This window comes from Trematomus bernacchii, unplaced genomic scaffold (genome assembly GCF_902827165.1).
Source record: "Trematomus bernacchii unplaced genomic scaffold, fTreBer1.1, whole genome shotgun sequence".
Taxonomy (NCBI): domain Eukaryota; kingdom Metazoa; phylum Chordata; class Actinopteri; order Perciformes; family Nototheniidae; genus Trematomus; species Trematomus bernacchii.
This window is the reverse complement of record NW_022987828.1, coordinates 10113183-10127992: the sequence shown is the minus strand read 5'-3', so window position 1 is coordinate 10127992 and position 14810 is coordinate 10113183. Positions and strand designations below refer to the sequence as shown.

At 38.9% G+C, this 14810-nt stretch overlaps 1 protein-coding gene across 2 annotated transcripts in view; it reads left to right on the top strand.

Moving 5' to 3' along the window:
- Nucleotides 1-14810, top strand: part of LOC117499874 (cGMP-dependent protein kinase 1) — an 83392-nt gene that overhangs the window by 44189 nt on the left and 24393 nt on the right. For both annotated transcript variants that reach the window (XM_034152529.1, XM_034152528.1), the window contains exons 4-5: nucleotides 8783-8888; nucleotides 11667-11730. In XM_034152529.1, coding sequence (XP_034008420.1) covers nucleotides 8783-8888; nucleotides 11667-11730 — 170 coding nt within the window. The remainder of the gene's footprint in view (nucleotides 1-8782; nucleotides 8889-11666; nucleotides 11731-14810) is intronic.

The window sequence follows — 14810 nt, the reverse complement described above, 5'->3', positions numbered from 1 at the left end:
ACACTTCTTCGCTTTGAGTGGTTGTTTTCCTTCGGGGGTGCCGGAAAATTGCAATTAACATTAGGAGCACAGATTATCTGTCTCATGCACTACTCCCAGGATATAGTGCGAGTCTCGGGAAATATGACACAACATTATTCTTCAATAAAGGTAACCAAGTGTAGCTTTAAGCCTCAAATATATTAGTAATAATTAGATCCATGATTATGACGATAATTCATTTTCCTTTTGCCTCTAGGGTCTGTGACACTGGCGTAAATGACCTGTCCTGCTTTCTCACGCTCGAAAGAGCTAATCCAGATGTAATCAGACTTGGCTGATTTTAATAATGACTTAGGGGGGAAGAAGATTACACTCTTCTACTCCTGCAGCCCTGACAGCATCGCTCTCTTAGCGCTTTCCAAAACGAGTCTTGCGGGAGGCCTCAAAGGAGTAGAATTCACGTGAATATGTGTGTGTGTGTGTGTGTGTGTGTGTGTGTGTGTGTGTGTGTGTGTGTGTGTGTGTGTGTGTGTGTGTGTGTGTGTGTGTGTGTGTGTGTGTGTGTGTGTGTGTGTGTGTGTGTTGGTCAGAGATAATAATATGGTTCAAAAGAAGGGGGAGTTTAGGAAAAAAAGTGTTAATGACAGAAATTAAGACATTTTAGGTCGAGGCAACTCAAAAGATTTGACTAAGAGAAATGTTTAGAGTGACGAGGAAACCAATTCAAATGCCCTCAACTTAACATAAAATATTATTCCAGGGTGAGAATTCTTATGCTTGGTGCTCCCACTAATTTGTTCAGAGACACCACACCTTTTCTCGGCGCTGTGTAACCCGAGGTTAATCATCTATAAGTGTTAAATTGAATGATAATTCACAGTTGAGCACGTTCTAATAACCAACATGGCACCAACGACATACGTTGATTAATATTTCCTAGGTTTTTTTTGTGAAAGTGGGAGAGGAGGATGAACAGAAATCACAACTTTGCTGTGAGTGATATACAGTATTGTGTCAAAAATATTGTACTGATATAATGTATTATGATGTAACTAAAGGCATGTCAGTAGGAAGTAAATACATGCTATAAATAAATGCTTCTTTAGATGGATGAACATGGTGAGAAGGGGAGCTTATTTTAGAACATATTTTCTGTCAAATGATCAGTACAAAGTGATGTACGTTGAGCATTAAACCGTGTTAATAGTATTATACCATGTTACTAGCTAAATGTATTTCTTATCATGAGAGTGTACTACTTTCCCTGCACACTTCACTGCTGGGAACCTTAGTCTAATCTTTATTTAAGTACCACTTTCATGTGGCCCCCCGGTGCTTTTGGAAGGAATGGTGGATGTTCTGCTGAGCAAATGGCAGAAGCTTCATACTTCAGCTGAATCATCGTGGGCCAGACGCAGACTGTTTTGAGTCATTTCAAACCCCATTAAAATGTATGGCACTCACAACAAAAATCAAGATTACTGTCACAGAAAAGCACAAAGTTTGGATGTTTTCAAAACATCCACGCTCTCCACATGTACACTGTCATGACAAGAATACAGAGAGGAAATGTCTAGATCATCCTATATTTATATCATATAATGAGACAAAATATGATTATAAGAACACACAAACACACAGCATTTGCATAATTCCCTAGGCAGACATTCAGTAACAATAAATTATGACTGAGCCATACAAATGAGTGATGGCTTGTACTATTTTATCCTGTGGTGACATCCATATTTATATTATCTTCCAAATTCAAATAGCTTTATTGGTATGATCGTGACGACATAAAGTATTGTTTCCTCATGCTTAAACACTCTTTTGGCGTGCTACATGTGCTAGTTGTCCAGCCATGGTAGTATATACAGGGAACAACATTGATCTTTTGTTGCAAATAATTGGGAACATTTGAAGCGTGAGGGATTACATTTACTACAAGGAGAGGGGAGGAAAGGAGGACCACGGATAAATGATAATGATAACTTGCTTGGCTGTGGGCAGTGAGGCTATTCATAGCCATCCTTTACTCGGAGGTGGGATTACATTCAATTGAGAGGAGCTTTCAGGGGCTGAGAGAAAACAGGTGTTAAACAATAGTCAGCAGGGTGTGCATTGAGATAAAAGCGATTTTAATTTAAGTAGCAACATTTGTTTTATAAATGTATGCCAATTACACTCTATATGCACATACAGACACCAGTCATTGTTTGAAAGGACTATCAAAATGTCATATTTAGGATGTAATGTCAATAAAGTGGACACACCTGCTTCATAATACACCATCAAAACACCTGACCTGATTACTCTCTCTCTCTGTAAGCCCACACACCGGTGCATCACGAGATGATGCAAGTCAAGAGGCCACTTGGCAGCATCAATGGGAGTATATTTTCTACAAAAGGAGCAATTGTATCACATTTGCTCACTGAATCATCCTGGCTAAAAAAACTGCATCCTCTGTCTGCATAAAGACATGTGTGCTACAAGTTTGACGCACATCAAATATGTCGTCACTGCCTATGTGTGTTGCACTGAAACGATTTTTGCAAATAGATAAGATGCATATGTCTTAATCGTTTCACCTCATTACATCTACTGCGAAATTGAAACCAAAGCAGCTGAAATTGGAAAATACTTATGATCATGTTGCATTACAAGAAGATGACAGGATAATATTAGATACGTTTGTTGTGCACCGACAGAAATGTTGAGATTTTATGTTGGTTTTTGGTTGTATTGTCTTCCACTTCCTGTTTTGTTTTGTCACTCACCGTTTACCCTGTCATTCCAGGCTCCCTGATTGTCTATCTTTTGTGTGTCTCCCGCGCTCATCAGCACCAGCCCCGCCCCTGATTGTTTCCACCTGTGTCTTGTTGTCGTGTGTTTAAATTCCCCAGTCTCCCAGTGTTCCTTGTCAGTTCGTCTTGTCTCATGCCGAGGTCAGATCTATGCTCTCCTTGATACCATGATGTTTTTTGTTCCTCATTTTTCTTCCTTGTCATCTCATCTAGAGATTGGAACGTTTTTATTTTGTTCATCTATTTGAAAATAAAGTATCTTACAAATACTTTACCTCTGTCTCCTGGGTCGTGCAATTGGGTCCTATACCTTGAGTTTCTGAGTTCGTAACTAACAAAGTTACAATTCGATACACCAACAATACAATGGAATCTAGACAAATTGGCCTCCACTTTGCTTAAAAAGTGGAGGTCATATTCCCACTTATTATCAGGTCTCTGTTGGTTTGCATCAATGTGATGTTTATCCTGTGTTTACCTTTTGTTCAGTCTAAGCAGTAAACACTTGTTGCATAAATGTAGAGTCCACATGGCTGTTGATCGTCTCACTGGAAAAAAAACACTGCCCAATCATTTGAAAACGTTCACAGACATCTTTCAATCTTTCAAGTACTGCCTTGGGTATTATGTGCGTCCAAAAGGTTGTGGAGCTAATGGTTGGCAACCCACGAGCATTAAGACATTCATCTGCGCCCTCACTACAGGATAACTAGTTCCCTGAGTCTCACCGCAATTTAGTCAAGCCTCCAAATAATACGTTTACCTACTGCGGTGAGCTGCAGGCTCCCTCCATATCTTATTTCCCAGTGCACCACACTCCCACACGCCAAAACACTCCATTGCACTCTGCATAGCGGGAGAATACGTCTAACCTCCCACTCTTGTTGCTTTGGGGTCAAATTAGAAGGTTACTCTAATAATTTCTCTCAAGACCTATCTCCATTTATTTGTGCCTTCAGTTTACATCGGGGGTAATCACACCTAAATATATGACCTTTTTCATTGGATAAGATATAACAAGATCCAGATATAGTCCAATGTAAAAACAAACAAACAATAATGCCTTAACGCCCTAAAATATTATGGAAGCTGTATGGGTATTATTGTTTCAATCTACCGGGCCGACAGTGTTTCACAACGTATATTTTTACAGTTTTTGTTAGTGTGTTACGATTGCTTACTGTTATATTTGTGTGTATGTAATGTGTGAGTGCACACAATCTGGGTGCTGTACCTATCTGAGTCAACTAACAGGAGGTTAAAAAAGATAAAAGAACATCTTGCAGATCGCAAGATCTTTTTTAACCTCCTGTTAGTTAACTCAGTACCACAAATCCAGTAGCGGCTGTAGAGAAAGAGATTGTCAACAGTGACGGTGACAATTTAAGAGATGATTAGACATGATTTAAACTGTAACAATGTGCCTATGAAAATAAGTCAGTGCACTACCTGGAGAAGATATTTTCAAGGTGTTGTTAGAAACTATATCTACAGGCTATATCTATATTTATATCAAACGAGTAAGTCTTTTCATTTACCATCTGTTTTTATGTGTATATCTGTGTGTATCTGATATCTGTGCGTGTTTGTACCGGATGCCTGCATAACTGTGTATACATACATCAGTTTGTATATACATTTTTATGACATGCTGTGTGTTTCGGGGTTCCTGCTCCAAGAAAGTGTCTCTAACTAAAATAAGTGTCAGGCTTTGAAATGAGGGCATTTCCCCTGTGGTTTGGCCCTATTTTTAAAGTGCTGCAAAACTCTTGGACTGTACTGTAGAGCAGTGATTCTCAAATGGGGGTACGCGGACCCCTAGGGGTACGTCGGGGTACTGCAGGGGGTACGTGAGATAAAAATTAATAAAAAGGTTAATTAAAAAAATACCATGCATGATTGCAAAAATAATCATAGTACAATAAGTTAAATAGAAAACACAATTTTATATAAAATATTCCTAGAACCACCAAGGGTTCAAGATCCGTTTTTGTGCATTTCTGGTGCTTAACTGGTTCTTCTCTGTTTTTGCAAGTGTGTGGTCACGTTCTAGTCACTTTGCTCAGCGCTACTGCTTGTTACAACTTTTATTTGCCGTACTCGCCATTAACTGTTATTGCTCAGGTTAATCTCGCCCCCCTCCGACGTAAGCGTGAAGTATTGGTAGCCTACTTGCCGGGCAGCCGAGTGGGGCCAGCTAAGAACCGGGTTTCGGTACTGAGAGCCGGCTCCGGTGCGGTGGAAACAGGAAGAACCAGAGCTAAATCAGGCACTAGCCCGGAACCACGCTGAGCGGGAAGCCAGTTGCAATATTAGATTATAACAAATAGACATTGAAATGGTTAAAACGTAGCAGCACTACAGCAGGGAACGTGGACAATGGAGAAAAAAAGAAAGCCAAAATTGAGCCAACAAAATGCCGTCAATATCAGGAGGCGTATGCTTTGATGGGATTCACGTCAACAAACGGCAACCCGCCCCAGGCATTGTGTTTTTTCTGTGGGGAGAAACTAGCCAACAGCTCGATGAAACCAGCGCACCTCCAGAGACATCTCAGCACCAAACACCTGTGTCATGTTGGTAAGCCACCGGAGTTTTTCAAGAGAAAACTTGCTCAGTACAGATTCTCGCAAGAGATGATGCGAAAAGCCTCCACAACATCAGCCAAAGCACTGGAGGCATCGTATGCGGTGTCACTGCTCATCGCTAAAGCCAAAAAGCCGTACACGATCGCTAACGACCTATAACTCCTAAATAGTGTCATTGCAGTGTTATTACATAGTTTGTTTATAATTGCACATTTTTTCAGTTACAACGTTGTTGTTTTTTAACCCTTTCATGCATTGTGGTCACTACATTAGAGACTGCTAATTTAATGCTGTTTTCTTGTATATTCATGGGGTTTCGGATGGTATAGTTGCACATCAGGCACTACAGAGGATTTTATTATAATATTTGTGTATTGTATTTTATAGTTTTTGCATAATATATCATTTTGTTCATTGGTTTGTTAAACATATATTACTTAAAAATCTGTTTAAAAAAACATGCATACAAATGAAAATATCCTTAGTTTGTTGTAATTCATGCATGAAGGAGTTCATAAATCATACACTGATGGAACATCACTATATTGTAATTATTTGTATAGGCTTTTTCTATCAAAAATGTTCGGGGTCGGTCAGGGGGTACTTGGCTGAGAAAATGTTTCAAAGGGGGTACAATACTGAAAAAAGTTTGAGAAGCACTGCTGTAGAGGAACAATTGTGTTGTGTGTGCGACAGTCATAATGTGTGGAGTCCTGGAGTTTATGAGTTGTTGTGTTACCACTGGTATACATTTTGTGTATGTGTGTTTGTGAAGTCAACTTGGAAAATCCTCACAGGAGATCAAAGGGTTAAAAGGTCGGGCTGATTGACAGAGTGGCAGCTGTCTGAAATCATTCCCTAATTAGCGTCGCTGCACCTTTAAAAGCACCGCACCTGAAAGAAGGGCTGTAATCAAACTACAGAGGGAGAGAAGGGAGAAGGAGAAGAATTCGAATTCGAATTCGAATCCTCCACGACAGGTTTTTCACCTTACAACCTTACTACCTACATATGCTGTACTGCAACAACAAAAACTAAAGTAAAGAAGAACTAAAAAGAAAACAAAGTTGTGGTCATTGTACGAGTGAAACCCAGTTAAAACCTCCTATGGACTGTACCATCCATACTTGCCAACCCTCCCGATTTCATTGCCCTCTCCCGGGATTCCTCCCGGTGTCATATTTCTCCCGCATTTCTCCCGATTTCTGACAAAATCAGATTTACTCAGGACTGTTTCCACTCGGACTTTAATACAGCTACACCATTGTTTGGTTTCCATGGTAGCGTAGCGCGCGCAACTGAAAGTCTGAGAGGGTGAGGAAGATAGTCACAGCAAACAGAACAAGAATCGACAATTCTACCACACATATGGTGCTTCAGGCCGCAAGGCAGTGCACTTACAACTACAATAAGCATGTTAATGTTAATCTAATACAGCTCCGGCGATCCACTAGCACCCCCCCCCCCCCCCCCCCCCCCCCCGATCCACTAGCACCCCCCCCCCCCCCCCCGCGGTGGTTTTGGAAATGCTCCCGATTTCTGAGGTCTCAAGGTCTCAAGTATGGTACCATCCCTTTCAAGCGGGGAACCTGCAAATATACTGAAGAGCTTGACAGTGTTCATAGCGCCAAAAGGCATGCAGAAAAACAGGAATCGACCCCCCGATCTGAAAGGTCAACGCGGATATGCCTTACACTTTCATTCTCTTTAACATCCAGCAGAGGGCGACTCAACTGGTTGCAAAAATCTGTCCATTTTTATAGAAGTCTAGAAAACGACCTTACTTCTTATTTGACTTTTTACTTAATTAAAATTGTGCAGACATGTCTTTGGTCTCAATTGCTAGTTGGTTTAGTTGGTTTATGTGTAAGTCAGTGGGCATCGGATTTATTAAGTGTATAGAATCGGATATACACTGCAGGCCCAGATCGAAGAAAACAATAATTGTATGATGATAAATAAATACCACATTGTTATCTTTTAACTCTGAAGAAGTGTCACACTGGGATGATGGGAAAGACAAAAAATCTAACAGACAAAATACCGTAGACTGAGTCTTCTCTGACAAATGTTCTTCTAATATTACCACTTGTCCCTGTTGCCACAAAGCTCCTGGGAGATCTCCAGATTTGTTTTGGGGTCAGACTGGAGTCTTTCTTTTCATTACTCTGACAGTGTATTGTATAAAGTCTAAATGAAAGCATTTCTTGCAAAAGATAATGAACTGGGAAAACCCCAAAGCTATTCTAAAAAGTATTACAATAAACTGCCCTTGACATAAAAGAAGCACTGAATATTTGTTTTATAGTTGCCCCTACGACCCAGTTTCTTCTAAGAAATTGGGCTGAATGTAGAAATGCAATGACATCTATGTGCGGGTTATAGGTTCACTGCTCTGATGAAAACCAGCAAAGCCTGGAAAAAAGTCAGCTCTTCACATCAGAGATATGTCAAGGTGAAATATATTCTGATCAAAAGTGACTACAGAGGACTTCAGAAAAAGAGCGGTTGAGCCAGAAAACCCTGAAAAAGGCAAGAGAAAGGAATTTCGAAAGACCCAGGCCTCGAATCAATCACCAGTCCGGTGTACAACTGGAAGAAAATGGATGAGATTTAGCATCGTTTCTGATCTTTGAATTTAAAAAACGGGGAGAAAACTATTTCACCTCTATTTGATCCAAGTAAAGAGCGCATTATGATTTGGAGTTGGTGCCTCTGGGCCAGCGCAGATTGCGATCATTGGCGGGACAATCATTTCCATATTCTTTGGGGATATTGTACAGAAGAATAGCAAGGGTAGCTGGTTGTAATTTAAAACGTATATTTGTCACAAAGTTTGATAATTGTCCTTAACGCACAGAGCAATCAGAAAATCAAGATGTTCAACTAATAAAAAAAGACTTAAGCATACTCATTTCAGACTCCTGACCTTAAACCAATTAAAACACTGTAGCGTAACTTGAAGCAAGCCATCCATGCAAGGTATTAGAAAAACACCAATTAGCTCCAACTTCTGAACAAGACTAATTGTCAAGAATGCCTCCTGTTTGCTTTCCAAGCCTAACCATCAGCTAGAGAAAAGTTTTGGATGCCAGGTCTAGCCAACAATACAATACCATAATATTAAAAAAGGTCCACTGATTTCTCCTCTTTAAAGATATCAATATGAGTTTGGTTTAAATATACTATAATAACTATAATTCTTGTCACATCTCCAGTTCCATATTCAATGCTTTAAAAAGGCATGTGATATTCACCATATCCATATTGTGCATGCCCAAAGCATCAAGCTGTTGTATGGCATGTATGACGCGTAAGAAGATCGGCTGCATTATTAATCCAATTTTGTCCAAGGGTAAAAACTGTCTTTCAGTTGACATTGCTAATGTGTATTCTTCTTTCCAGCACTAACAAACGTGAAGCTGTGGGCCATCGACCGACAATGTTTTCAGACGATCATGATGAGGACGGGTCTCATCAAGCACACAGAGTACATGCAGTTTCTGAAAAGGTGAGGAAGCCTGCATACATTTTCCCCACAATGACATTGCCAGTGAATAGGGCTTTGATCTAAAATAAAAAAAATGGAGTGAACTAAATTAATAATTAATCCAGTGGGAATATGCGTGTTGCTCAGAAGATTCCATACTCCTCATATTTCCCATTAAGTTATATAGCTCAAAGTGAACTGCTGGTGCATCACATATGGTGACATACATCCCACTGGAAGAATACTTTATGCAGATATCAAGTTTCTTTCATATTCTATCAGAGAGCCTCGCCCCCAAACCACCAGGTACCCATTATGATTTAAAAGGCTTGCATGGAGTATAGGATACAAGAAAGATTGATCAAACGACAGATGGAGAGCATGTGTTCAGTTATCAAGATGCATGAGATGCAATTACAGAATACATCTCTTCTCACCCTCATCTCTGTACGACGCTTCTGTTTTCCCGCCACTTTGTTCTTCATCGAGCCAATCGTGAACATTACATCACAACTTCCCTCTATTTCATATGCCACTCTCATTTTCTCATGACTTGGTTTCAGGGCAGATTGTCAATTGTCTTCTCACTTCATTTCACTTATGCACTCCACTATTTCCGTGATGTAAGTTCTCACATAATAAAAGCACACGCTCTGCCTTGGATCGTTTCTACTGAGGGGAACCTCATGAATCACGGAGATCAGGATCAGACTGACACTTTTTGACAGGCGGGAAACCAGCTCTTCTCTAGAACTTCCAAGAAATCTTCATACCCAAACTACTAAATAGGTCGTGTATTAACTCCTTGCAAACTCATTGACTGTTCCTGAAATAAGTCCTTTTGATGTTTTGAAATAACTTAAATGCACATTTTTCACATAGCACGCAGCCATAGGAATACAGACATGGTTAGAAAATACCAATATTTACTGTACAGTCTTTGTCACCCAGACATTCACTGTCCTCCTTTGACATTAGCAGGTCAAACTTTGCCTATACAGTACATTTATTTAAAAAAAAAATTCAACCTTTGTTGTATCTACAATGCCTTTTCACTAGGAAGGAAACTTTTAATACATATAGCATGAAAAAATACTTCCAACCAGATAAAAATAACACCATTAATCTTACTCTCATACCCTCACACTGAAGCTATTTAGGTGATGGCTTTGACTAAAAAAAGGACCCAACTCTTTGCTGAGTATAAAAGCATGTTTGGCAGCTCTTGCCTCTCAGTGGTTCTTTTACAACTATCTAACAGATATGTAAATATTTTATAGATATACATACAAATTGCTTGGCTTGGGCTTTGTTTGGAGGAGTATCTGGGGGGGGAGATTATATATTTAAAGCATAATCTTTTAATCCACAATAAGCACATAATAATGTTTTGTTGCCAAGAAGCATATCTAATACAGAGAAAGATATGGTTAATTTGAGTTTAAGAACAAACACATTCAGGTCCCTGAGTCTTCTTCCCACTGTTAAACTGCTGTGAATTAATATATTTGCTCTCACAAGTTGTGTATAGGAACACAAATGAAAAACTGACAGACAAATCCCACATGGAATAACATACAGGAAGTAAGTGTGCTTGTGAATAGCTTGTTTTATTGCCTCTTCCTAGCATGTATTTCATATTACTCACATTGCTCCAGGAGGAGATACTACACGATGGTGTGTAATGAACTGACAAACATCACCTAGGTTTGCAAAACGCATATTGCTGCAATTGATATTTTTAAGGGTTGGTGGGCTTTTACTCAACCATCTGCCTCCTTCCACTTTAGATAAAAGTATTGCTATAAGGCATGAAATAACAAAGCCATCTGCCTGATGATTTGTGAAAAGCTCAGAAGAACGATCATAGAAATGCATTAATCAAGACAAAACCCTTCACCAAAGAAGTGCCAATTTCTCACGGCTTTTCTCAGGTGATTCCAAAATCGCGACAGAATTTATTAAAGGTTGTCTCGTGCTGTACTCACATTCAAACAGTAAGGAGGTTTATTTGATGTTAGAACGTTTCAAATGATAACCCTGCATTAGTGAAACCACACTTCCCCATTGGCCTATTATAATGAATTCATTTCCTGTAACACAGTTAATATGTTAAATTGTAAATGAACTGCAACAGACGCTTATTGTTTGTGTCAATAGCTTCACAGCTCAAGGGATTGTAACTCCATATGTTTCATGTAGAGTGGGGTCATCTGTTCACTGCCTAGCTGATTAACTAGAAGCAACAACACGAGGATCAACACAGCAGCTAGGGCCCGGGTTGGGGGCCAAGACGAGATGGTTCAGATTACTGTAATAAAGCATGGAAAATGAGGGGAAAGAGGGAGATGGAGAAACACTGAGAGAGAAAGATGATATGGTGAGATAAGTCCTTTGTTCGCCAACAGGGGTTATTTTCTCTCCTCCTTCATAAACATTGGGCCAGTTTTATTTAGTAAGCTTGATAACAGGCAGATAGCATTCATTGAGGCTGCCGGGAAGCCAACGGAAAACAAACATTAGGGCCTCATACTGGCATATTCAACCAAAGGACCAGCTTTCCTGCCGTGTAACTAGACACGTAGCACACTCCATGCTGAAATATTAATATGTATATACTGTAATGCAATATACAGCCCAGCTCCCATAGCATAATATTGATTTTTATGTGTTCTGTTGCCTATATTTATGTGCATATGTTCACCGCACATTAAAGGTCTGCTTCTTTCTGGTAAACTCTTTTAAAGCATCAACATATACTTTGCTGATATCAACACAGCTTTTTCTTTTTTCCTACAGCGTTCCTACATTCCACGATCTGCAGGAAGACATTCTGAGCAAGCTTGCTGATAGCCTAGAGGAGGTAAGTGCCTTGTTGTTAAGCCTGAAAAATCAGATGTCACAGGCCTACTCCACACATCTTAAGAGGTTTCTATTCATTAACGTCCTTTTGATGTAGTCAGGAGGGGAGCCAGGAAGGAGAATGAAGAGAGGATGGAACGTGAAAGTGTGCGTTGTGGGATTTAAGAGTAGTTGTTACTTTGTTTTTATTTTAGTTTTAGCTCAGTGTGGTGATGTTGAATTAATGCACCAACTACTAACTGACAGTTAATTTCATGAACAGTTCAGGAGAGTCTGAATTGACGTAACCATTTCAGCTTTCGAAGGGCATCAAACAATGTAAGCAAAGTGAGGCACAGCGTAATTGATTTCCGTTAATGATGCAGGGTGACATCTGTTAAATGTCAGCACGGTAACCTACTTTCAGCAGTTAATTGTTTCAAAGAGAACAAACTAATTTCACAGTACCATTATTTTAATGTAAACCAATGGTTGACTGCAAGGCAGAGAATATACTCCTGAAACTCTACAGCTTGTTTTGCTTTGATATGCAGTTGACATAAATGGACAAAATGGAGGCATGAAAAATCATTTGTACGTCTCTCTAACTGTTTTCTTCACGCTGGTGACACTGTTCAAGTTCCATTCCTTATTTATCAACTTCACAACATTTACAGAGAGGCAGTTGTTGGGAATAAAAAACATTAAACAACCAACAACTATAAATAAATATAAAAAAGGAAAATGAAATGCAAGTAAAAACAAAATAAGAGTTTAAACTTAAATGAGTGCAATTTTAAATAATGTCTTAAAATATAACATGAATCATTACTTACATTAATTGCAATGAATGATCTGAGTGTAAACAGGAAGGTAGTAAGTGTAGATGCCAGTGGACATTTTGTGTCTCAATAACACATCTCTACCCATCTGCACACCACTCTGTTTGATGTTTTTCCAGCATAATTTAGTTATGCAAACACGTTTACACGTGTGTGCTGCTAACATCCAGACTTCAAATAAGGCTTCTGGCTGCTTTTGTTATTCAATGACACCGAGTGTACATTTGCATTCATTTGTGTAGCTAAGATAAATTAGTTCCAGATCTTTTAGATTTTATGAAAAGATAAAGTACATTAATTAAACAAACTTTATTATCATCTGAGGACCATTCCATTTTTACCATGGTTTTGAACTATATTTTCAAGTAGTGTATCCTGTAAAAACAGCAAATGATTTGTTTTAGTTTAAAACACCCCTTAGTTCTTTAATGAGAACAAAAACAATTGCAGCCACCCCCTCAATTTAATGACTATAATTACTTTAAGAACCTGCACAAAGACAATTTCAACTTCAGAAACAATGAAACAGAAAAAAGAGAAGGCAGCAACTTCAGAGTCTCATTAGTTGAGTTGTTATACCTGATGTAAGGAATAAGTCCTTGACTGACAGGAAAGCATGAACATGAATGTATGTGACAAAAAATGACCACAAAGTCCAATTTTGTAACTGCGCTGTGATGGATTGCATTAGGCAAGCCAGCTACAAGTTAACTACAAGTAGCACACGCCTCTTTTTATTGTATTTTAGTCCGCCTTAATATATTTATCTTATTAAAAACAGCATATTTTGAATTGAAACACCAAGATCCAATAAAAAGAGAAGCATCCTACACATCCACTGTTGTAATACAATGTTGCATTGAATCATTATGTCACATACCATGAAAGCTATTAAAAGTAAGAGGCTTTTCCACAAAATAATTTCATACATGTATGCATTTGAAATAAACTCCAAAAGAAATATGTGTCTTACTTGTCCAGTGAAGCAACATGACACTGGGTCACTAGATGTTGATGTGTCATGGACACATTTACTGTCTTTTTTAAACCATCATTATCACTTGGCAAGTTAGCGCGGAGTATTAAAAAACATTAAGAGTCATTCAAATGGTATCTATTTGATGATTCCTGAGTGAAACCCTGTGGTTAAGTGTGAGGGCTTGGATGTGCACTATGTCCTCTGACTGTGAAATGACAGTTTATAATTGTCAATACCATAGCACAGTGTTTGTGACTTGAACCATAATGTTGTATTTATACCATGGTCAATTACATTAATTGGAGTACTAAGCGTGCTGTGTTACAATTACTGTCACAGCATTGAGGTTTTCCTATAAGTTGGTTAAGATAAAACTGAGGATAAGGCAAATACCTACACCGCTAAAAAGGTCAGCAGGTTGACCCATCACTCAAGATAAGCAGTTCAGCTCAGCAGGACGTGGCTGATGTGGTGTTGCAGGGCAGGACATTCAAGAAAAGGAAAATGATGAGCTGATAAATAACAACCTCTACAGAGAAGGATAATGCCATCAAGAAAAAGAAAGAGGCTGTGGGAAAGTACATTGGAGGGAGGCTTTAAGCCACCCACAGCCAAACAGTGTGAGCGGTTCAATTGGAAAGTGTAACACAGGGGGAAACATGGCAACTGTGAGTAATCTAAGCACTAAAAACCGTTCTCATAGATTTTGGAATATCTGTCTTGTATAATAACTAATCTGAAAATATTTTTGACAGCATGTCAAAAATAAATCTGTGGGGCGATATGTAGTACACCTCTAGTGAGTCTTATCATAAAATGTTCACATCACTGTGATGAAATGCTCTTTAATCAGAGTGCAATCTATTTCCCAGCAATTAAAAAAATTAATGCAATTTATCTTTTACGCTTGGTACAGGGATGGCCTTTCAGTGAGCTGAGAGAATATACACAATGTTCATCCTGTGAAAATTAAATGTTTTGCTTGGCATTCAAGCTTGCCAATACATGCTCTCTTGATTAATGTGTTTGCACTGTTAGCCGAGGGACATATTAGTGGATTGTATTTGTATTTATTAAATTCATTGACTGATGATTGCCATTATTCCACAATCAACCAATCAATGGGATGTACTGAAGTTGGTCCATCCAAAGTTTCTTCTATTTTAAAAAATAGAAATACTTGGTGCCATGTACTCGTAGAGGTCCTAAAGGTGCGTGGTGCTGGGTCATGAATGGCTTAATCCATCATGCTGTCCTTTGTCTTGTCCTCTACTATAATAG